General features: G+C 37.8%; 1 protein-coding gene across 1 annotated transcript; it reads right to left on the bottom strand.

Moving 5' to 3' along the window:
• Positions 1-23299, bottom strand: SLC5A7 (solute carrier family 5 member 7). Its single transcript, XM_020286333.2, has 8 exons — positions 23122-23299; positions 19096-19209; positions 18184-18339; positions 12595-12743; positions 9793-9936; positions 5264-5417; positions 2972-3189; positions 1-1848 (listed from the first exon to the last, which is right to left on the bottom strand). Exons 1-8 carry the CDS (start codon positions 23297-23299, stop codon positions 1219-1221), a joined length of 1743 nt encoding a protein of 580 aa, XP_020141922.1. The 3' UTR covers positions 1-1218.
• Between the last annotated feature and the right edge of the window lie 2306 nt (positions 23300-25605).

The raw sequence follows: 25605 nt of genomic DNA, 5'->3' as shown, positions 1-25605 counted from the left end.
CGATGGCTTCTTTCCTTTAGGATTTAGTTTTACTTTCTGCTTTCTTCCATATTTTAAAATTCACTATAGACTTTTCATAGTGGTTTCTTGTCCAGTCCCTAAAACTGGCTTATGTGAAAAAGTGCCACAGAGTAGATCCCTTAACAATAAATCATTCCCATTAATGAATATCAAAAAATGAGTGAGTTTTTTTTTCCTTTTCATTTTACTACCATTAGGAAGTGACGTGGGAGTTGTCGGTGATAAATAGTCAATGAAATACATGCTAATTTAGCCATTTGTCTCTCATTAACCATAATTGATGCGATATAGCTACCTCTCTTACATAAGGCTCAATTTCACTTACAAAATTAATTTAGATATTACTTTTTTATCATGAGGCAAAATTTTATATACTTCAGCAGAAGATTTTAAAAATCCACTGCTTTTCCTATTACTTTCTGCTTAATACCTTCCTGATTTATTGCTTTAAGGTTGCCCAGTGATCTTTCTAAGCTCCAGGTACCTTCTCCTATGCATATAGTAATTATAGACATACACAAAGTATCCCAGTGCTCCTTGACAAAGATGGACTCTATTTTCCTATCACCTTGCACCTAAAGCAATGCCATTATATAATGTTTTTTGTGTGTTTGTTTTGCCTGGGTTCAGAATATTACATGCCATTACTAAAGGAATAACAGATTGCATATTCAGCAAATGTTATAGCTCAGAACATAAAAGGTGTTAATCATCATACCAAGAAAAATCAGCTGGTTAATTCATTGCACCATTCATTGGATGACTGTGAGTTATTCTCATAGCTTCAGTGAGATAATTAAACTAGACTCACCCCTGCATTAGCAAACAATGTTTGTATCAAGATTATCCAACTTCCTTTTTTCTTAGGCTCTTTCATATATCCTTTTTTCATAATAAAGGTGAATACTCTATTTGGCTCTTTGTTCTTTTGAGTGAGGCCTTATTCACTTTTTATACCTAAGAAAACTATCTAGCATCAAAATCAACACTATTATAGATGAGAAAGGATATTGTTGCTTTTTCATGGATGTTTCCTTCTAGATTGGCTTGTATTTGTACAGTTACACTTTATATGGATTTTTGGCCTCCTGATGTTGTTTCTATTTTTAATATATTTTTATATGTTGCAAACCACCTTTCCAGGACTACTCTATTATAGCACTCTGTTTGAGAAAGCAGCATTTTACTGAGATGGGGTCATTGTAGATTATCTTCAGTCCCAGACCCTTCTGGACTGGAATCGATGTCAAGGAAGGCCTCTTTGTTGGTGAAAGTTGAGCTGAGAGTTATGCTCTGCCGAGGCTTCACAGGTGCAAGTTCATCTAATTTAATATTTTCATTTCTCACCAGAATTGTCTTATCCATGTTTTCTTCGCTGTGCCTTGCAACAACAGCATCAAACACATCTAATTTTGGTGGCAAGCTTCCACTTTCAAATAGGTATTTGGCTAGATAAGAGATGCCAATGTTGGCTAAGAACGAGGTAACCATGGCAAGTGTTTTAAATGGGAATCTCTGATTATATATACCGTTCTTATCAGGGTAGTAGCCAGGGTAGAAGATCAAGGGCTGTAGGTGCAGGTATGGCTCCCCTCCAGTTATTCTCAGGAAAAGGCCGGAAACATAACCTGCCACGGCCCCGTAGGTGTTGGTTCCCTTGACAAAGAGCACACAGAGCAGCTGGGGGAAGATGATGATGTAAACGAGGTCGGAACTGAGGTACCACAGCCCATACACAGTCTTTGTCAGCAAAGCCATGGCTGTCGCAGATGCTCCAAACACAAACACCGTGATTCGCATGACCCAAACGATTTCTTTGTCTGATGCCTGTAAGAAATTGCCACAGGGTCAGCTTTTCACATGATGTGTTGGCTCACGTAAGCCAAGAATGAGATTTATTTTGTGCTTTAAAACTGGTCTAAAGAATCTCCCTGGTTTAAATGACTCAATCTGTGGTTAAACCTAACCTAAACTGGGGCACCTGAAGCAAACAATCTAGGTGGTCTCCTGGGTGGACCTTTGAAAGGGGTTTCTCTGTACCTTAGTATGGAGCAGAGACCACCTGAGCCTTTCCCTGAATGCACTGGTGGGGAAGAGGTAGGTTGAGCTAACATGGTGTCATAGAGGGATAGTAAAGCAAGGGACTAAGTCTACATATTAAGGTACAGTTCTTAAGTTGCATGGAGAGAACATGGACCATCTCTACCTCCTCTCTTCATAGGAGTGCTACCATCTTTAAGGCTAGCCACCTTCTGGTGCCCTTGAAACAGGCTTGTTTAAGGAGTTTCCTTGGTTAAAAACAAACAAATAAAGCAACACAACACAACACTGGACCATTTTGTTAACTATGACCCAGAAAATCTAGAGAAAGGCAAAGCTTTAATCAAGCAAGAAGGTGGAGAGGGACTGTTGGTCACTAGTGACCGCAATAGCCTGCTATTTTGCAACCACTTGATTTAATAAGGAAAATCACATTGAAAGGAGACTTTAGATTTGGGAGTTTAAGTGAAGAGCAGTCCAGATATTACAGAAATGCATGTAAAATAACTTCCCATTTCCTGCTTCCACCATGGTTCTCCAGTTTCCTGGTATATTTAATTAGACTAAAAGTTTTGCTGAGATAATTTAGGTTTCATTACTCTTTCATCAGAAAGACAAGAAGTTTAAGTTATAGCAATTATGACTGTACCTCTTGGGAAATAGATTATTTGTTCCCTTCATTATTAACATGAATGATGACATGTATAGATAACATCCATTTATGGCAGAAATAAAATTTGTTGTTATTTAACCTTGTACATTTAATCAAAGTAGGGTCAGGTTTTAAGGTAGAATATTAATAAATATATATGAATATATTTACTATATAATTATATGTATATAGAAAACAAATTCAACAGCAGCAGCAACACAACAATAATAAATTACAAGTTGGAGAAACTGTCCTTACATTTTGTCTGAAGGAAAGCTGGTAGATGTTTCGAGCAAACATTGAACTTGCTGACAAGATGGAAGAATCTGCTGATGACATGACAGCAGCAGAAACTGCACCTAGACCAAAGAAAGAAATGTACACGGGGCAGAGATACTGCAGAACAATTGGTAAAATCATGTCTGCTTCTTCTTTGTCCTTGGGATCTGGAAACCCATATGAAGTCTGGTTCCAGTCTGTTGAATAGAAACAACAACCATAACAACCATCAAAGAGTCATATGCTCTTTATCCACCCAGGGTCATCCTACCTACTAGGTGGTTTTGAAATAAACTCAGAATCACATAAGTTAGTCTACTTAGATAGGAAGTCCATGGACTGGTCAAGTGAAAATGTCTCATATGTCCTGATTTCTAATTGGTTGGGTATTGGTTATAGCTAGTCTAATGCCCAACACCTGTGAAGATCATGGTGGTGAGGTATATAGTCCTTTTCTGCAATGGTGGTGTTACATTGTGTAGAATCATGGAAAACAAATGCTCTTAAACTGAATCATAGAGTTTTCCTTCATCCACTTGGAAATGAGACAGGATACTCAGTGTTTCTTCCTTAGGGCTCACTTATCCATGTGTAAATAGAGAAAGACAGCAGTGGGGCCTTATCAGCCATCATTTTCTTGCATACATACATTGTCTTTCTCCCCACTAATTCCACTTTGCATAGAATTTCACTAGATTTAGGGCAGTCCTTATTATTGAATAAAAAGTATAGTCATGGGCCAAAATTTTCTGGAGGATTTTTGATATGGTATGATAAGAGGACTTAAAACATAAGTTTATGTTTGAATATATGGCTTCTTTACTCTTTAGTCATAGCATGTGTTGGAGAATGCAATAGAACCCCTCAGTGTACATTAACATAGTTTATTTTTTATTTGCTAAACTTCTTTAATACCATGATTACATGACCAAGTAGGAGTGGTTTCCTTTGGATCCTACCATTTTTTTTCTTCCTGCATTTTCTATTATAATTGGCATTGAAGCCATGCTTCGATGAAGCCAATTTTATAGCCTTGACTGAGATGTTATTAAAATAGAAATAACAATTTAGCATACCTAATCCAAGAAAAAAAATAGGCTTTATGAGTCTGCTATCCTACAACACACACACACACACACACACACACACACACACACACACACACAATGTCCAGATCTATTTTCTGCTTGCAAGAGAAATGCTATTTTTTCCCAAAGGAAAACACTCTATACCACTTTTTTCAGTCATCTTATTTTATCTTTTTAAAATGTTTCTTTATGTCACAAATAACAATGAACAACTGGAATGGAGAATTTACATTATGAACCATGACTGCTCTCTTAAAAGTTAAATAATATAATGCAATAAATAGCTCTACTAATTGAAAGTCAAAGTTACCACATGAACATCAACTTGGATCATCTTTATAAAACACAAAAGGGTGAAAGGGGAACTCTCTAATCTTTTCAAATTACCTTTATCTAGAAGACTCCTTTGAATTTGGGTTAATGTGATATATTTTCAATGAATACTCTTAAAAGTTTTATAGCATGGGAACATAAGGGTAAGGTAATTAATAAGTTCAATCAAATTAAAGGTGAGATTTTAAAAGTGTTCCCCATAGAGGTTAACAGAGAGATGAGCATTTCATAATGCTTCTTTTTTTCTTACCAGTTTTAAGTAAGTTATTTTCTAAGTAATTTAGTTTCTTAGTTTATCTAATCATACACTTAATAATTGATTTCTCCAAGAAAGAAAACTCTTAATTAGCAAACTATTGAAAATATAAAGCAGGAATCTCAAGTTCAAAGTGGGCTTACATGATAATACCAGGTAAGTCAGTGGCCTCACCAAAGGGGCTTAAAAGAACACTGGTGTGTGGCTTTATCTTTGATTATTAAATAAAGTGAAGTAGGTCAGAAAAGCGTATTTTTAAAAGAACTCCTCTTAATCCCCAGATGATGTCAACATGCACATTGGTCGAGATCCATTGTTGATAGGAGTGCATATGAACAACACATAAATATACCAAAATTGGGGAAGGGGTATACATACTCACCAATATTTTATTGGTGGAGTGAGAAAATAAGAAAATGGGAGACTGCTGAACTATAATCCAATTTACCAAATGTTAAAACAATGGTGTATGTATATGGGAACATGATGAGAAAAATTCACTATATGGGGGTAAGAGGGAAGGGGGACAGGGATGATGCTAGGTGGGGATTGGTAAACTAACTGGCACCTGTAGTGAAGCTGCAAGAAATTTACCTGTTGATGCTCCAATGGCCCCAATGAGTATGGCTGGGAGAGCCATCACTAGGCACCCAAAAGCCGCCAGGAAGGACAGCACTTGTGCGTAGGTGGCTGAGGATGAGGACAGGACCCTCTGGAAGTAGGCTTGCCATGGGATTCCACCCAGCATCTGCATGAGAACCACAAGCACTCAGAGTACACTAGAGGTTTATTAACAAACACGTTTGGAATAGTCATAATTATGGCTCTGACATATATTAATATAAAATGTTCTACATGCCATGGTTCTCAGTTGCTATCATTATATTTGCTGTGGTGTGAAGTTTACGTTCCCTCCAAATTCATACATTGAAATTCTAATCTCTAAGATATTAGGTATTGGTGGGAAACTTTGAGAGATGTCATGAGGGTAGAGCCCTCTTGAATGGTATTAGTGTCTTATAAAGATTCCCAGAGGAGCTTATTCCTCCCTTCCACTCTGTGAGAATACAGCAAGAAGGCACCTTTTATGAGGAATGGGTCCTTGTCAGACACTAAATCTGACAGTGCCTTGATCTTGGACTTTCCAGCCTTCAGAATTGTGAAAAATAAATTTACGTTGTTTATATGCCATTCATTTTGTGGTATTTTGTTATAGCAGCCCGAATGGACTAAGACAATGTTATTGCCATACTTTCAATTATGCAACATTTCCTTAAATTATTTTCCTTTATAATTACATGGAGCAATCCTTTCTTTCCCTTAACTTACAAACCTTAATCTGCATTAAAAACTACCCAGAAGCCTTCAATTTGTTCTTGTGTGGAGATTCTAACCATTATAAAATATTCTCAAAAAATAATTAAGATTCTGAAAGTATGAAGATTGATATAAATCAACAAAAACCAATACAAATTTATAGACATCAATGACGAGCCAGGCAATGTAATGGTTGTAAGGGCACAAGGATGAATAACACATGGTTCTTGCCCTGGAACTTGCTCTCCACTGGGAGAGTCAAGGTATTATGGTGTTCTCCAGAGTGTAGAGTGTGGAGCGATCAAGGCAATACAGTGGGGCTCAAAGAAAACATTAGATCTTCTATTTATACTCATTTACACCATATATCTAAATGCTATATATTTTTAAATATGATTTTTGTCCAGGCACAGTGGCTCATGCCTATAATCCTAGCACTCTGTGAGGCTGAGGCAGGAGGGTAGCTTGAGCTCAGGAGTTTGAGACCAGCCTTGACAATAGCAAGACCCCAACTCTACTAAAAATAAAGAAATAAAAAAAAAATAGCCAGGCTTGGTGGCACATGCCTGTAGTCCCAGCTACTCTGGAGGCTGAGGCAGGAAAACCACTTGAGCCCAGGAGTTTGAAGCTTCAGTGAGCTGTGATGACCCAAATGCACCCTGTCCTGGGCAACGGAGAGAGGCCCTGCCTCAAAAAATAAAAGGAAAACATACTAAATTATTTTCTTGAATCTTCTCTCTTCTTTTCTTGGCTAATCTAGCTAAGGGTATACTAAAAACGCAGACTTTAAAAAAACGCAGACTTTAAAAAAAAAAAAAAAGGAAAACATACTAAATTATTTTCTTGAATCTTCTCTCTTCTTTTCTTGGCTAATCTAGCTAAGGGTATACTAAAAACTCAGACTTCACCATAACACTATGTATTAACATAAGTAATTGATAGATACACATACCAACATAAGGGGGAGTGTGCTCAAATTTCTTATTGAGGGTATACAATCAAAAATGTAAACTGTAATGCAATTTATGGCATGATATAAAGAGGCTGTATGGGAATAAAAATGAAAAACCGTTATTTGGGGTGAGAAGAGGGGAGAGAGGAAAGGCAGCTGCGTGGTGATCAGGAAAACCTACAGAAATGACGTTGAGTCAGTCCCTGAGCACAGGGAAGGTATCCCCAGTGGAGAAGGAGGAAGAATAAGAGTGCTTGAGAGAGACTAAGAGGAGGAAAGACAAAACAAAACAAAATAAAACACAACACCACCGAGGCAGCTGTGAGACCAGTGGGTATTTGGTGAGATTAGAGGTCAGGGTGTGTGGGCACGGTTACAGAGGAGGCTAAAAAAATGCTTTCACTTAGGTCACTGCCACTACTCTGGGAAAAATGTGCATTCAGTAAATATTTATTATATAAGTGAATGACCTGATGAATGAGCTTGCGGTACCACAATGTACTGAGGTTTCTTCAATTGCCTGTCTCTCTCTCACTCTCGGTTCTGAGTTCTGGGATGTCTATCTTGTTTATCATTGTCTCACCTGTGCCAAGCAGAGTGCCTGCCACATATTAATTCTGTAACAATTTCCTTCTTATAAAAGCCATACATTTTTAAAGGTTAAAAACAAAATGCTAGAAGAAATTCTAAAATTCATAATAACATTCCTCAAGTCTATATTCCTTTCCTTTCCTTTTGCAACCTGTTAATTAATAGATCATTAATATCTTCCATGTCAATGAATTACACAAATTGATAGGTCATTTTATAAATTACATACCCATCACCTTGGGCATTTAGGTTGTCAGAGGTTTTTAAGTAAGGTAAAATCTGATCTCCATTTACAAACAGAAGCTCTTATGGTGCGATGGACTGAATGTGTCCTTCCAAAATTCAAATATCGAAACCCTAATCCCAACGTGATGGCATTCAGAGGTAGGGCTTTCGGGAGATAATCATCAGGTCATGAGGATGGAGCCCTCATGATGGGATTAGTGCCCTTTTAAGAAGAAGCCGGAGAGCCCTCTAGCCCTCTTTCTACCACGTGAGGATAAAATGAAAAGTCAGCCGTCTGCAATTTGGACGAGGGCCGTCACCAGAGCCCCACCATGCTGACGTCTTGCTTGGACTTCCAGCCTCCAGAACTATGAAAAATAAATTGTATTGTTTATATATCACCCAGCCTATGGTCTTTTATTACAGAAGCTCGAACTGGCTAAAACAGAGGGCAATATGGACGGTGGACAATATGGATAAGAGGTGGGCAGGCTGCCATCAGGGAAGCCAATGAGGGCTCACATATCCACAGGTGAGGAAGGTGGTTGGCCTAGTATAGGCTAATACAGGGACAGTGGGCAGGTTCCCAAGGGGACTGGGAGTTACCTAGATAGTGTCATGAGCAGGACTTGCCAAGTCATTTCCATGTAGGGGACGTTGGAGAGACAACTGGAAGATGAGAGACCATTGGGGAAACATTGCAAGGCTTATTTCTGCTGTTCATTCATTCATTCAACATGTATTCTTTCATTTCAACTCATTTTACAATTTGAATCATGAATTTGACTTGGTCATATAATTTTTAGAGCTGGATGAAACTTAGCAATCACCTGATATAATGTCTTATATCAAAGATGAATAACCTGAGGACTACAATGCGGTGTAGGGAGAGGGACTTTGAGATCTGGATGTTCTATATCGGCATCTAACTCAGACAACGGTGTGATTACCAACAAATTGCCTAATATTTATGAGTTTTGTCATCTCCTTGCTGTAACCATAAGCACACTCACCTGCAGGTGTAATACATATGCATATGTACTCCTACCCCTTACTTTCACAATTATAAACCATTCCAGAAAAATGACAGCCAGCAGATTTCTTAATAATCCTTAAGGAAAAAAGTCCTCCAATCCACTAACGTAAATATATTTTTTCCCTATATTTTCCTGCCTCCTTACTAGAAAATTTTTTACTGGGAAAGGCACACTCACTTTGAGCGTCGAGGTAATGTTAAAATTTAGCAAAGTGCCATGAACCAAACATCATAAAATATTGTCAACCCTCTAAAGATAAAACAAAAATAACCAAATTCCCTGGATTTTGAAATAAAAAGCAACCAATTTCTTATGTTCAATATTCAAATCAAATATGATGTGTTATTTTCATATATAACCTCTCTAATTAGCAAAGTTGTAAAATCTAGTTGGTTCTCCTGGTTTTCCTTCTTTTCAACCTGCGGTCTGCCATCATTTCTGCCGTGTCTTCCTCCCCCTCCAGCACCAATGCCAAGGTTCTATCTCCATGTTTTCAAGCCGCCTCTGGCTTTTAGGGACTTCTCACTTGGCATCTTTCCTGAGTGACACCTCCCTTTCCAACTTATCTTACCCACTTAGGGCACGTGGCACGACTAATTCACTTACTCTGTAATTTAAGACTGAATGAGTTACTTATTTCGGGACACATTGGCTTTTAGCCCTTAATTAAAAACACAAAATAAAACTTTTAGGTGGCTTGGCTTTCAGCTCGTGGGAGATCCCTGGGGGATGGCATGATATTGCCTGACTTACACGGTGACAGACAGGTGGACACACCACACGTAACCCCACTGTGCTGCCCTGCAAGGCCTCATGTGCCCTCTGTCTGGACACTATTGGACACAGTCAGGATGTGGCTCCACCCTCCCAGTAGAGAGCCAGCAATTCAGAAATAGCCATTAGCCTGTAGGCAAAATTTTAGTATAAATATGAAAATCTTGAAAATGCAGTTTATTTTAGGAATGATTAGATCACATTCCTCAGGTAAGAGCATTACTTACCAACAACAGAAAACTATCAAGCCAAGAGTAGACTTCAAACGACTCAATGGTTCCCAGCCAGGGCTCCTGGTATTTAGTGTGCACAGCAGTGAATCCGATGTCTGAGACTGCAGGGTGTGACAGTGCAAAGGGGACACTGATCCACTGTAAAAGGAAGCGACATTGGAGCCTCAGGCTATGGATTTTAACTGTCTGGTGTATGCAAGGTTTATACACCTCACAGACTGCATGGCTCGGTAGTTCCTCTTGTTTACACAGAGAAGGACCTCGAATCATGTTCTCTTTGGGATAACATTAAATATTGATTTAGAAAAATTAAAATAATGCATTGTCTACTTCTGTGCTTGATTATACCATGTCAGATAAACAATAGGAGTATTTATCAGAAACCTCTGGGAATATATCATTTGAGATATAGATAGATATTGAGATGCATAAATATATATATACACACACACACATGATTTATGTGTTGTGTGAATTATGGAAAAATATCTACTCATTAAAGTGACAAGCAAAGATCTGATTGAGAAACGTATGAGTGAAACAAGCCTTCAAAGTTAGACCCAGTACTAACATTTAGAAGAGAAAGGAATTGAAGGGGGAGATGGCCTAGATGAAGCAAGGCAAGAAGTAGAGGTATATATGGTGTATGGGCATGTGTGTGGGTGTATGCATGTGTAGGTGTGTCTAGGTATGTGTGTAGGCATGTGTGTGTGTATGTATGTGTGGGTGTGTGTAGGTGTGTAGGGGTAGGGTGTGTGTATATGTAGGTTTGTGTGTAGGTGTAGGTGTATGCAGGTGTGTGTGTGTGTAGGTGTGTGAGTGCATGGGTGGGGGTATGCATGTGTATTTGCTCTGACATCTGTTGTGCAACAGGGTTTGCAGGCATGGGAGTGGCTTAGGAAAATGGGAGAGATAAAGAAAGATGTGTGGAGAGAACTCTGAATTGCAAGTAAAGGATTTGTATTTTGTTTTTCAGGCAACTGGAAGCTAGAAACATTTCTTGAGTATTAAAAAAGATTTCAGTTGAATTTCTTTTGAATTTTAACATGATAGATGTGGACAGTGAGTTTCAAGGAAGGGAGGCATCAGGGAGAGCAGTAGGTGTTTTCAATACCACCTAGATGAAGGCCCAAAGCACAGCAGTGACATTGGAATGGAAAGATATTGGTGCTAAAAAGGTTTATGAAGAGAGAGTCAATGACTCTTCGATTACAAAAGGAGAGAGAGGTCAGAGAGGGAAAACTAACAGAGGGACCTCAAAATTACAGTTTTGGAGTTACAAAGGTGATGACAAAATCAGCAGAATTAGAGAATTTAAGAAAAGAAGATGTTTTAAGGTGTAAGTTAATTATGTATGCATGTATAGGAATTAAAACTTGAGAAACAATCATATGTAGAATAAGACCCTCACTAGTAACCAACAGAACTTCATTCTTTACCAACTTAGTTACATTTTGTAGCAGAGTCCCATTCTAACATATTTCCCCTATCATCTTTACACTTGCACACTTGATTTATGCACCTGTGTGTTTTAAGTTCTGGTCTCATATAAAGCAATGAGAAATCACATATGTCATCAGTAATAGATTCAGCCCCTGGGCTTGTGTTTCTTAGAGTACCTAGTGCATTAGTTACCAGAGCTGTCATGGCCAAACTAACCTCCCTTGCAATGTTCTGCAGAGGGATTTATTTCTGTGTTCTCTGTTTTATTTCTGGAAGTTTATGATGATTCTAAGGAAAAATACAAATTTCAGTACTGTCCACTTGGCTTTAGTAATTTAAAGCTAAAAAGTGGAAGTTCTTGAGCAAATTAAACATTCAATTTCATTCAATTAAACAACAAATTCAATTAAAATTTCATGACATGCAAATAAAATGTCTAGGAGAAAAAGAGGGAATATTAGCATCTTTGCTAGCATACGTAAATTTATAGTTAAATTATAAATCTAATTATAGTCCATTCTTTTAAATTTTCCTTCAGGATGGTATTAGAGATGCTAGAAAGTTTTAAAAAAGAGGTGAGGTATGAGATTCCTTCTTCGTCTTTCTTTTCTAAGTGCCTAGTGTAAAAACTAAAATAAGGTAAAAAGCTTTCCATCATAAGAAAAAATAAAGAAAAACAAGGGGAATCAAAGTACTTTGACTAATCTTGGGAAAATGAGTTGTGATCTACAGTGTTAGCTTGCTCTGTCCAGGGCCTTCACACAGGGCATGGCCCTTATGAGATCTACGACTCAAATGATTCATGTGTAAGATGAGATAATTTACATACATGAATCCATGACAGCCCCCAGCACCCAGTGAGCACACCATTTTCTTTACACTTCTTTCGTAGATGTTGGATATTATTATATGCATAATTATAATCTTCACGTTTTAAGATGTGAGTTTGCAAAGAATCAACCTCGACTAAAATGTGCTCAAGAAACACTAAGATGCTTTTAATGTAATACTCATAATACTCATGTCTCATAATTATATAGCACATTTTACCTAATAAAACATAAAAAGCAATATATGATAAATTTTTCCAGTGGCTTATATAATTAAGCCTTTTCTACTTTTTTAGACTACAAATAGCTCCCTTTTATGTCAAAATCTAACAAAATGATTAGAGTTTTTCATCTAATTAATTCATAGAGATATTTAAAATTTTATATAGTAGGCAATTTCTTATGTATTACTCATGATGGAAGACAACATTGCTACTAATTTTTGCTGAGTTAGTTACAAAATACCACGTTATATTTTACAGGGAAAAAAAATGAAGACAAAGCTGTGTGTCACCCCACTTACCAGTCCTACAAAAATGCAAAAGAGCTGAACGACATCTGTGTAGGCCACCGAGTAGAGCCCGCCCACCAGGGTGTACAGAGTGGCCACCAGCGCGGAGACAATGACAGAAGCGCGCACGTCCACGTCGATGATCACGCTGATGGTGGCACCTGACGGAAACCAACAAGGAAGCCGCGGTTAAGGTGCGCAAATGGATTCTGATTTCTGTACAAGGGCATACTGGAAGTTCGGTGATAGCTGATATTTCCCCCTGCGTCATTTGCAAAGTGATTGGTTGAAAACAGCTAAAGTGAATTTTACTATTGAAATTTTTAGATATTAATCAATTCAGTTATCCATCTATTCTTGCTTTCTGAAATTAGTGCTTTGCTAACTTATTTATGCAGAGAGCACCTGAAATTTATATCATGACTACAGAATACCTTGAATTACTGATAGATTGAATTCCATTATAAGAACTTGCAACAATTTCACTATCTGAAACTCTGACTTAAACACAGTTATATGTTGGTTAACAACAGAAATATTTTCTGAGAAATGCATCATTAGGCGACTTCATCACTGTGCAAACATCAGAGTGTGCTTACACAAACCTAGATGACATAGCCCACTACACACCCCTGTACAGCATGTTGCCTTACCGAACACTGTAGGCAATTGTAACACAGTAGCAAGGATTTGTGCTAAACATACCTAAACATAGAAAAGGATAATAAAAATATGGTATTATAATGCTATAGGACCACTGTCACACATATGTGTTCTGTCCTTGACTGAAAAGTCATTATATGGTGCATAACTATATATGCAATGTATTTATTCACATTTATGAGAAAAGGCTTTTTGAGAAGCATGATCTCACATTTCCACATATTCCAATTAATATCTATTTGTTATTTTGCATTTACTCTGCCTCTTGCTAGCATCTGATAGCTGACAAATAGTTGAGACAAATGTGTAGGAGAAAATCATAAAATTAGTAAATTGTATCTGTTAACTTTTTCTCTCTCAAATTCTTAAAAGATCATTTTATTTTTATTAAATTGGGGGAACATGCCAGTCCTGCTCCTATGATACCTATACTGAAGAGCCTTATATTTAAAAATCATATTTTCACCATCAACTTTTATATTTGCCATAGAAATAAAATTTATTTTTCTCTTTCTTTATAACATTGTTTATTGTGTTTGTTGGTGTCTATATTCCCACTGAGAATATTGTGGTATGGACAGTTAGGGCCACTGTGGTTCTTAAACTGACAGTTCATAATTCATTTCTTGCTTTACAAGCCCTTTTCCTATTGTTCTCAAAACTATACAGTTTATATGTCATATTATTAAATGCAGCAATGATAGATATTCTAGCATACATGCAACAAATCTGTGGTTTTCTGTATCATCAATTGCAGCCAACTGTCTTATATTCTCTTCCCATTCTCAATTGGCATGCTAATAGTATACAAACCCCACCTGAGATGAAAATCCATTATCTCAAAGAGCAATATAAGATATTTTTATCTAAAATATCAGTACGAAATATTTTAGACAAATTTTTAGGGCCTTTGCCATGGTAATAAAATTACTTTTTCAAGTAAAAATTCAAAAGAAAAATCTAGTAAGGAGTTGGAGGATGAAGACAAAAAGGTAAATTATTTGTAAGTTGCTTTAGAAAATTGACTGAGTTGTTGTTATATAAATATCTAAAAAGTTACTTTTTTCCCGAAATCCTTTACTTCACATGTTGAAACTTTATTTCCAACTCTGTCATTCTTCTTTCAGTATAGTTCTCCACTTTAATAACATTTCTAAGCTATATCCCATGAATTATAAATAGTTCAATTATAAAAGAAAGATTCCTGGACTAAGACCCTAAAGATTTGTGGTCCTTATAGATGCTGTCATATGATTGTAACTCAGTGAATTGAAAAAAGTCAACCACTCCTCTATTAAGAGTATGATAATTTTTTCTCTAAAATATTTTCCAATTAATAAAATCAAATGTAGTAAGCAAAACAAAGTTATAATTTGAGAGCTGTTGTGAAATATTTGTCTACTTATGAAGCTATACAAATAAATATAATGTAAAGAAAGTTATGAAAATCTACTGAATTTGAGCTGTTAGAAGTATAAATATACATTTCTTTAAAAATTTATAAGATGTTGTTCATTTATACCATAAGATCCTCCTATGTTTCAATAGTGAACTATCCACATTCACCATAAGGTGGTAATAGATATTATACTTGCATATTCTTAAATATCCCAAGTTATTTTTAATAAACACTAACCTTGAATTTTGTCCAACTATTATTTATGAAGAAAATATAGGTATTAATTTATTTTAAGCAATAGCAGTGATGTTTTCAAATATGTTGTTTGATATATGTGAGTCTGTGTGTGTAGAGAGAAACAGACTATAACATATTTACCTATGTAGTCATGCATGATATAATAACGTTACTGTCAGTGATAGACCATATATACATACATGTAGCTGAAAAATTCTTATCAACTAGTGACATTGTTGCCACTGTGTTACAATTACCTACAGTATTCAGTGCAGTAATACTGTATAGGTTTGTAGCCTATGAACAATAAGCTATACTATATAGCCTAGGTGTGTAATACGTTGTACCATCTAGGTTTGTGTAAGTGTACTCTATGATGTTCCCACAAGGATGAAATCAACTTTTGGCACATTTCTCAAAACACATACCCATCATTAAGAGATGCATGACTGTACATGGAACTATACACACAGACATAGACACATATATAAAAAAATAACAAATTGTAACAAAGTCCAGAGGTTAGCTACTATGTTCTATATTTCCAAAATAATTTAGAAGCATTAACTTATTAATTATATTCTCTCTTCCAGTCTCTGCTACATAAATTCATCTTTATTCAGTGAGAGTGAACATTTTGTATTTTGTTAGATATTCAGCCCACTCCTTTTTTGATACCTCAGCAGGTAGTTTGTTCTTAAAACCAAAATTTGCTGGTGTTTAAACCAATGGCAAATAAACTCCCATTGCTTCTCAGCTAATGAGAGCCAGGGGGGAAGAGAGGTGTATTTTTACACATAATTTCATTAGAATGTAAGTACAGCAGTAGGTGTGGAGGATTATTTTCTAGCACTAGGGAAGTGTAACATTATCCACTGAGTTCTTACCACATTTTATAACTATCAATTTCTCTTCTTCACCACATCAAGTTGGGGACCAATAAAATAAAATAAGGCTATACGGGAGTTTGAGAGAGAAAGGAGCGAAAGATAGTATACAATAATATTTGATATTATACAGGCCACATATGGTGTTAATACTGAAGCCAAAAGACAAGATTGCAGTCCAGAATATATAACATAGAAGGAAATTCATCATATCTTACTTTTGTTCTGATCACGTACGTAAAATCTGGCTGTAAAGCCCTGTCCATTTGTAAAAATAAAAAATAAAGAATAACACACATGAATGCCTAGATGTCAAAAATTGACATGGCTCACTGGGGAAGGTTGAGGAACTTCCAACTCTACTGATCTTCAAGAAGGAACTCAACACTCAGTAGGATGGGTCAGATTTCCCCGATTAAAAAGCAGGGTATTGCACCTGAAGATTTCCCATGATCCCACTGAAATCTCTTGTTTTCCTAAATCTTGCAAGTGGTCTGAGAATCCAAGGCCCATAAGGACAAGTCTAAAGAATCTACATTCAGTTTCTGGATCCCTAAAAGTGTCTACAACCCAATACTTTATGATGTAATGTGATTACACTGAGGAGAAAAGAAGTAACACTGTTATTCTTTTTCTCTTTTGAAGAAAGTATAGCCACACAGGACTCATTCATTCATTCGTTTGTGATAGGATTATAACTGTTAACAAGACACAAGTCCTGCCTTCAAGAAATTACAATCCATTTTGTATACTGCAAGGAAATTGGGTATGGAATAGGTAAACAGGTAAATAATTATGCAAAGTGATAAGTCCAATGAGAACAAAATTCCAGGTGCCTGAGGAAGCCCATAGCAAAGGCACCCAGCAAGTTCAGTGGGACTGCTCCGAGGAAGTGACATCTATGAGAAGATCCAAAGGACACATTAAGGTTGCCTAGGCAGATGGAGGGGAAAAGAGTGGAGATGAGTCTACAGCACAGGCACTGGGCTTGCAAAGTGTCTGGTGCAAGAGCATACGACCATCATTCTGGTGGAAGAAAGAGGGCAGGCAGGGCAGGGGAATGAGAGGAGAGCATCAAAGCCTGGGTCATACTTAGCAGCCTTATTAAAAAGTTTGGTTTGAGCAGGAAAGGGGCATGATGGGATCTGAACTTAGAATGTGGCTGCCACGTGGAGATGACAGGAGGAGGGCAGAACTGTAAGCAGGGAGATTGTTTCATTTATCCAAATAAGGGAGGCTGGGGTAGGGCTGAGGCAGCTAGAAGCAGAGGCGGATGGGGGAGGAGCCAGGTGGAGGCTCCTACAGGTAACCATGGACCCCAGGGCTGAGCTGAGTATCTTGCAGGATGAAGGCGGATCTGCTGGAGGTGAGGCAGTGCACTCCTCCGCAGAGGGCGCTATACCTCCCAGCTGCTTCCACAGCTCAGACGTTCAGACTTTGTCAACTGGCCCCAGGCAGCGCACCTCTAAGTCTGCATCTCTCAGACTAGAATGCAGGTGAGGAGAAGCTCAGGATAGGGAAGATTTCTTATATGAGTTACTAAGGAGACATTTAAACTGGAGGGGAAATCCTTGTTACAGTTGGCCATACTTAATTTTTCCACTAATAAACCAAACCATTGTGCTTTTTAAAATATCAGTTTATTGAAATATTTCCAGTGTGGTAGTTTTCCTGTGTGACTTATATTACTTACCTATTCCATCAGCAGAGGATTGGTGAGATCTCATTTCTCTAAGAATGTTCTTTGCTGTTGGGACTCATACTTGGTTTTATATTTGTTTTTAGACATATTTGATTTAAAAAGTTAACATTTCTAGAAGTATTAATGCTTTAAAAATAGCATGCAATACTATTCTTTGAAAAGTTTAAATAGCTTTGTATTTACATTTATATCAATTAACATGGCAGTTATTAGAAAGAAAACAATGGAAATTAAAAAGTTCTCAGTTTACGGAAAGGAGACTTACTGAATAAATTAAGATCTAAACCATTGATATACATGCATTCAACACCAAGAATATATATTAATGTTCCCCCTAACCCCCAGCTCCTGAACCTTTGTTTCGAAAATTATTTTTAAATAAAGTGTACTTTTTAGTTAGGTATAATTAATTATACTTTGATCAAAATCATATGTGACTTATAAAAGCAACCCTTGATCATTGTAATTCATGTTATCACTCTAATGATGAAATTCACATTTTAAAAATGCAATTGAGGTTTTATTTAACCAACACAGCCACACTGTAAGTAAATACAGAATTTATGTTAAGCTTTTATGAATATAAATGTAGCTCTGTGTATGGTTTTAATAAAAATCTCTTTAGAAACCAAGGCTGAAGAGAGTAAGTTTGCATATCTGATGTTCAGTTAACTAGAGAGATGCATCTAGAACAACACTCAGTTGGTCCTTACCCAATGCAGAGAAAATTGCTGCAGCCCAGAACATTTCTCCCATTAGTGCAGGGATAAACAGGAGCCCACCCATGCGTTTTCCATAGATCTGCTGAAATGGGTCTAACATGGTCACATACCCTTTGGAACGCATAGGTTTTGCAAAGAAAAGACCACCTAGAAGAAATAAACAAGTGTTTATGAGAAGATAAAAAATTCACAATATAATAGTCTTTGCCAACCTTTTACTATGCTATAATTTCTCAAACAAAATGTTGTTTTAAGAACATGTTTATGGATTAAGGAACCAATCTGAATATCCTGTGAGTATAGCACCGAGAAGTATTTATCAACCTAATATAAAATTTTTAGTGTATTTAACACTGTATGTGCTCAAAGGACAATTGGACAATGTAACTGAGGCATGTGAATTAAAAAACATATCCAGAGTAGTGTTCATGAAAACGCCTTGATACCTTTGTATTGCCCAGCACAGCATTCAGATATTTTGCATATGCACAAGATCCAATAAAAGTATATTGAGTGAAAAAAATGAGGAACTCATGTTACATAATATTTTTTACCTTTTACTAGTTTGATTTACAAAAAGAAACTCAGGTACAAGTTGATTCATTTTTAATGACATATCCATACTGTTTTTGAAAGAAATAAAATATGATTATGGTAAGAAATTCACTACTCTGATAGCTATAGGATCAAAGGAATTTTTTTAACATATCATATTCCATAATCAAGAGATCAAATAGTGTTCTGCTACTTACCAATTTCTGGTAACAGCTACTTAGAGATTTTTGGTGACATTTTTTCCACAATAATCATTCACATTGTTTGATTTATTATTCCACTTGTTATTTATACTCCTATTCATTATGCTTTACTGAATGAGTCACCAAAATTTATACTTTCACTTACCTAAAATCAGACTAAGGGAGTATCCAATTGGTGCCTGAGCCCACGCTAGACCGTAATCTGGTACATAAACTGCTTCAGCTGTGCCGTTGATATAGCCTCCTCCGACCCAAGTGGCTGAAATGGAATGAAAAGTGAGGGAATGACACTGTCTTACCTGTTTTACCTTACACCTGCCTGTCCCATGCTGTGGCCACTAGCATTTGCGGCTATTGAGCGCCTAAAATATGCCTGGAATGTGGCTAGTGTGAATTGAGATGTTCTATGAGTATAAAATCCACACTGGATTTCAAAGTTTTTCTTTTACTGATCACATGTTCAAATAGAAACATTTTGAATGTCTTGAGCTAAGTAAATTATATTATTAACATTAACTCATCTATTGCTTTTTGTTTTTAAATGAGGCTTGTAGAAAATACAACATTACGTTAGTGACTCACATTGCATTTCTACTGAACAGTGCTGCCCTAGATGTTTTCTAAATGCATTTAGTCATCAAACTTTTCAATGTGATCAAATATAATAAATCTGAGTTCAAATGCAATATGCCATATGACTATTTCTATTCTTAATAATTCTATAACTTTTTTCCCAACCCCCATAATATAGGGTCAAATATCTCTATTTCAAAGCCCTTCCATTTTAATTATATTGGTCTTTTTCCACATTTATCATGGCTATTGTCCTTGAGGAGTGCTTTGTGTGTGTGTGAATGTGTGTGCCCACATAAGCATGCATATATATGTGTAAGAGGACATATGTGTATGTGTTAGTGTGCTTTTTATTAATAGTCTTTTCCTAAACACTCTGAGGACACAGGATATGGCTAATCTGATATGCATCACAACTAAGTTGTACTTACTACCTTAAATTGTTAGGAGAGTGAAAGGAAGAGAGAGATGATACTTCTCCTCCAAAGTATACTAAAGTGAGTTTAAATTTTCCCTCTTTCTCTTTAAGTATTCAACATATACTAATACATAGAGTCTAGAACAACACTCAGAAGAAAGTAAAATGTTGAAATCATACCCACTCACAATTTTTTTATTTTAATCTGTGTGTCTTAGGTATTTCATAGGGAATATTAGGAAACATGTCTTCATCAGATATATCAAATTTCTATAACATAATAGCTAAAGGAGGGAGGTCAAAAACCAAAGAATACAAGTTTTGCCTAAACAATTTTGGGCCAAGAATGATATACAAACTACGATTTTTTTTCTGAGATGACAATATAACATTTGATCCTTGCTGAAAAACTAATATTGAAGAGAACACAAAATCTTTGCAGTTTATATCCTTTTAAGGTACAATATGGTAAAAATATTTTAAAAATCCCTATATAGAATTTATGTAAAATTATGAATGTCACAGGTTGATAATAAGCTTATCAGATATGAGATTGAATTCTAGGCTGTATTGTTCCATTGGGAATAAAATTGAACTCTGATGAGTTCTCCAAAATCTCACAGGTAATATGTAGGTAAATAAAATTATATGTATATATATGTATACATATATATATATATATATATGAAACTATCTAAGACAAGTGTTTCTATTGCGTTTATGCCAGAATTCATCTGATATTTAAGCCAACACAAGAAAGAAGAGGGAGTGTCTTAGGGTTAATATTAATTTTGAAAAGGCTGACACAAAAAGACTTTCCTGCACAAGAATTTTAAGAACAGTTAAATGGAAAGTTTACATACAAATCCTGAAGTAGACACTTAAAAACCAAGTACGTATTTAACAACCACTTCCATCTTCACAGCAGCTTTTTTATATCAGGTGTTAACAAATAGCAAATGCCATCATTTGTTTTTCTCATTCTAAGCCCCGGTGAAATAAAAAAAAAAAAACACTTTTTTTTTCACTTGGTGTCTAACAAGGACCTGAAGAAATGAATTCTATAGGCACAGAACCTGAGACTCTATCTTCTTGCTAGGTAACTGGAACTGCCAACACACCAGCAACGTTTCACTGCATAAAGTAAATGGTCTGATGGTCTTACAAGCACTAAGCTTATTAGTGATCATTTTTCATTGTGTAGGTCCCTTGTCCCTTGTCCAAATAGAAAATTGGTGCCTGAATGATTGCAGGTATTATAATGCAGAAGTGAAGACTTCGTTACTTATTATGATTAAACAAGTCCCTCCATTTTAATCAATCTAGTTCCTTCTATGTCAGAATTTGCTCTCCATGTTTGTATATTTTTTTGTCAAATTCATGAGTGAGAACACGGACTCGTTTAAAATATATTCATTTTAAAAGAATCAACATTTTCAACCTCTATTCTTTATAAAATATATGCAAGTCAACGAATCAGAAAAGGTTAGGTAATATGGTTCAGACTTTAAATGAATTATGATATTGACCATGATTCTTTTGAGTTCTGAGAAAGAGGGGGAAAAAAAGAAGCTTTAAAACTGAGCTAGACCATAGCACTTTATAAGAAATAGCATCATTCAAATATTTTCCATACACTTTAACAGCCTATTAGATGGAAAAAAAAAATCACTCCAAATAGTAAAAATACATTCAAAAATGTTATCTTTATGGGCATATTAAATAGAATATTAAACTAGAGTAATGCAAAACTATAATAATTTACAGTGAAGAAAAATGCTTTGATATACAGCAGCTCATTTATTTCTTTCTACTGTTAGTACAAACTATGCACCTTTATAAATAAAGTGAAGCCAGTTATACGGCTGCATGTGGCTCAGGCATGGAGGGCCCAGGTATGCCTGCCAGAAGACCTGGGTTTGGTCCCGGCTCTGGTCCTTGTTAAGCATGTAACCCTAGGTCTTCACTTTCCCCCAGAATCCTGTCATACGACTGCTATAAAGACCAAATGATTCCATGTGCAGTTGGTGAAGAGTTAAACAAATATAAAGCGTGAATATCTGAAAGGTAAAATCTACAGTCCATATAGAACATTGTAGGTTTCAGATGATTGGATCAAGACATTCAGAACATGGATGGCCCTCTCCAGACTGGTTTGGTAAACTATTTTGATATACACAGTGAATCATTTTTAAGTAGCACTTCAAGACTGAAATTGGGCAGCATTTGGATATAAATTCCAATGGGATATTTTTCCAATGAGCACTCAGAGTTCCTGTTAGTTATGGAGTATGTTGCTAATGTTCAAAAGGCTACCAAGACTCTGAAATGACATACATGTTGTTAGTGAAAGGGTATCTAATATAAAAGATACAATTTTAAGTTGTTTCTCTGATTTGTTTTCAATGACCAGGGAGCATATGAAAAAGAAACAAATCACCCTTTAAACAGAGCCACCTCAGGGCAAAGGAGGAAACAATAACACAAAGAAGGTTTGAATGACAGGGAGCTGCAGTCTGTGGCCCTGGGATTCCTGTGAGACCACACCCTAGCTTTCTTCCTTTTATACCAAGGTTCCTAGAAATCTCTTTTTTAGTGTTGTGGAATCATAATGTGATTGTTTTCCAGTGAGGAATTAGTTATTAGATGGGAGATTTAGTTTTCAAAACAGGGCATCTATCAGTTTGGCATTGTATTGCCCCGAATTTATTTATTCAGGTTAAAAACCATCACTAGTTAGTATTCATTGATATTTATCATTTAAGAAAACTCAGAGTCACAACTCTCTGCTTCTATTATTGGACAGGTTGAGATGCTGCCATCACATTAATTAACAGACACGGAACCTGTAAGGCTAGCACGACTCCCCAACCTCTTTCTTCTTACTCTTGCCTCCATCCACTCAACACCTCCCAGAGCCCAGATTTGTTTCATTAATATCCAGCCCTGTGTTTTATTATAAAATCATTTCGTTCAAGTACTACTGAGTTGAAATCATTTTATTTTTAAGTTCTAAATAAATATAAAATTATTTAAAAATATATGTAACTAGTAAACATAAAGAATCCCTGCAGGACAAAGAACAATGTTTGCTTTGTCACTCTGAAGTCACATGCTGTACACTCACAGAAGCCAGGGAAGGGTGGTGAACTGCACGGAGCAGGCAGCACCTGCACCTACCTGTCATGGTGAATCCACCAACTAACAAACCAATGTCTCGGCCACCAACTATTATGGCTTCGCTGCGCTCCTCTGCGCTGCCAGTGTTTTTGGTTCTCCAGGCAGCCCATATTCCAACCAGCAATATCAGAAGGTAGAACACGATGATAGCTATCAGTCCTTCCACATGGAAAGCCATTTTTCATCTAACGGTCCAGATTCTTCTGCAGCTGGCTACTTCATTAAGACTTCTGAAGAGAATACAGTAATGCATTATAAACCAGCCAAGCACTATGCACACGTAGGCAGCCAGGAACAAACCCAGCTGGCTCGTGAGAGATCCGGTGCAGCTTAAAGAACAAGAATAACACTGAAATTGCAGGTGAAACCGGTAGTTACCAACAAGTGTCCACTATATTATCCTACTTCTATTTAATAACTGGACATGTTTTGTGTTTTCGAGAGCAAGAAGAAAGTAGTTTAACAAAGGAATCATAATAATTTGTATTTAATAAATTCTTTCAATTTAAAATTAACCTTGTCACGCATCTTAGGAACTCAATAAATAATTTACAAAGGATATGGCTGTATTTGCTTTGTGGAACTCAGTTAGTATTCTAGAATTATTCAGTAATGTAAGTGTACCATAAAGGACTACTCTGAAAAATTTAAAATATTGATTAATTCATTCATTCTTCTATCCATCCTTTCAAACAGTTTCAGGGAATAGTTCCAGAAGTAATCTGATGTAAGAATATCTGGGGAGGGGGCAGAAACAACTTTAGGAAAATCCATTTCAAAAACACATCAACTCCACATTTTCAACAAGTTCTTGGATTTCAAGTTACTGTATCAACTAAATATATTTTTGTTGTTTAAAGGGTCCTCCTTCTTCATCCTCTTCCTCATCCACTGTTCTTCATTCGTTTCACCCCCGCCCCCACATTAATGGTATATACAAGAAAGGATTTAAAAACACGGATTGCCTAAAAACATAACAGAGGGGCAAGAGTATTAAAAGCAAGACTCTTAAAAGATAGATAGCAAGTTCTAAAGCCCTCTCCTTCTGGAATTCTCGTTCCTTTTAATAATTTTTTTTTCCTTTCGTGGCCACAGTTATTTCATGAACCACACACACACACAAGTTTCTAGGGGAAACTCAGATATTCGCGCACGCAGGTGGGTGATGAGACCTCGGGCGAAAGAACTCGCCTCCCTTGGATTCCGGGGAAGCGAGGGGTGCGCCCGCCCGCGGCTGGGTGGGCTCTGCCTTTGTGAGCAACCGAGCCAGCAAGTTCTTTCCCCAGCAGTCCTGCGCTCCCCGGCCCCCTGCTGTCCCTCCTCGTCCCCCTCTGCCACTCCCCTGCGCCCAGACTCTGAAGCCGCCCGCACCCGAGAGCCTCGGTGCCAGACCGCCGCCGACCCGCCAGCGCATCCCCACCGAGATGCAAAGGCGCCGCTCCCCTCCCCTCTAAGACCGCCCGGCTTGGCGCCCACCTGGTCCCCGAGGGCGCGGCCCCTGGGCGCCGGGGCGGCCGGCTCGGCTCCTACCTGGAGTTGTCGCCGTGCGGGGAAGCGCTCCGCCCGGGGCCGCCGCCCCCGGGAGCCGAGAGGGCGCGGGTGCGGGTGCAGAGAGGGAGGGTGGGGTCAGGGGTGCAGCGCGGCGGGGCGTTGGGTCCGGGCGGCTCCTCAGCCCGCGTCTCCAAGCCCCGGGGAGCGCGCGGAGGCGACAGGTGCGGGCGCCGGCGGAGGGCGCGCGGCGCGGGGCGGGGCGAGGTGGCTATCGATCCCAGTATTGGGAAAAGTCCCCTTTATAAGGACGGCCGGCGGGGGCGATCGTCAGAGGTTGGGAGGCGGACGTCAGAGGAAAGTGGTGCTGAGGCGTGCGCTGGGGACGCTGCCCTCGCGGGGAGGGTGGGTGTGCGGGGTGCGAAGGGAGCTGGCCCGCCGTGGCATCTCCATCTCCAGGCACGGCCCTGCCACTCCCTCTCCCTCCTCCAGAAAAGGGTGCCGCGATTGTGTAAGGTCATGCCTGATTCTAACTTCCCCCGACTCTGGTTGGAAGCAGGGGATGGGGTGACTGAGGGACTCTCAGAGAATTTTGTCTTCTGATGGAGCAGTGGGAAGTCCAGGAGACAGCAAGCGTCTCCTTGGTGTCTGCCCAGACCACAGCCCGGGATTGTTTCTTGAGGCGTGTCTCTCAGAGCTTAGGGTCCTCTCACGCTGCCTCTGTGAGCTGATTCTGGCGCCCCAGGTGATGGGTTCCCTGACGGAGACATTTCTGGAAGGTTTAGAAAGTTCTTTTTACATGCATACCCCTTCCACTTAAAAGTAGGGGTACAATGAAAAACTCTAGGAGTTGTTCAAAAACAACACTGAGGTTATGTCATAAGCCAGACAAGATAGCTTTCTGTGTGTAGCCAACTGGGTTGTTTGCCTCCTACTATATGCTATTCCAGAGTTTTAAAAAATTTGCTACATTAGTTTCAATATATCTATACCTAG

Source organism: Microcebus murinus, chromosome 3, assembly GCF_040939455.1.
Source record: "Microcebus murinus isolate Inina chromosome 3, M.murinus_Inina_mat1.0, whole genome shotgun sequence".
Taxonomy (NCBI): Eukaryota; Metazoa; Chordata; class Mammalia; order Primates; family Cheirogaleidae; genus Microcebus; species Microcebus murinus.
The sequence above is the reverse complement of the archived record's forward strand: the minus strand, read 5'-3'. Positions and strand labels throughout refer to the sequence as shown.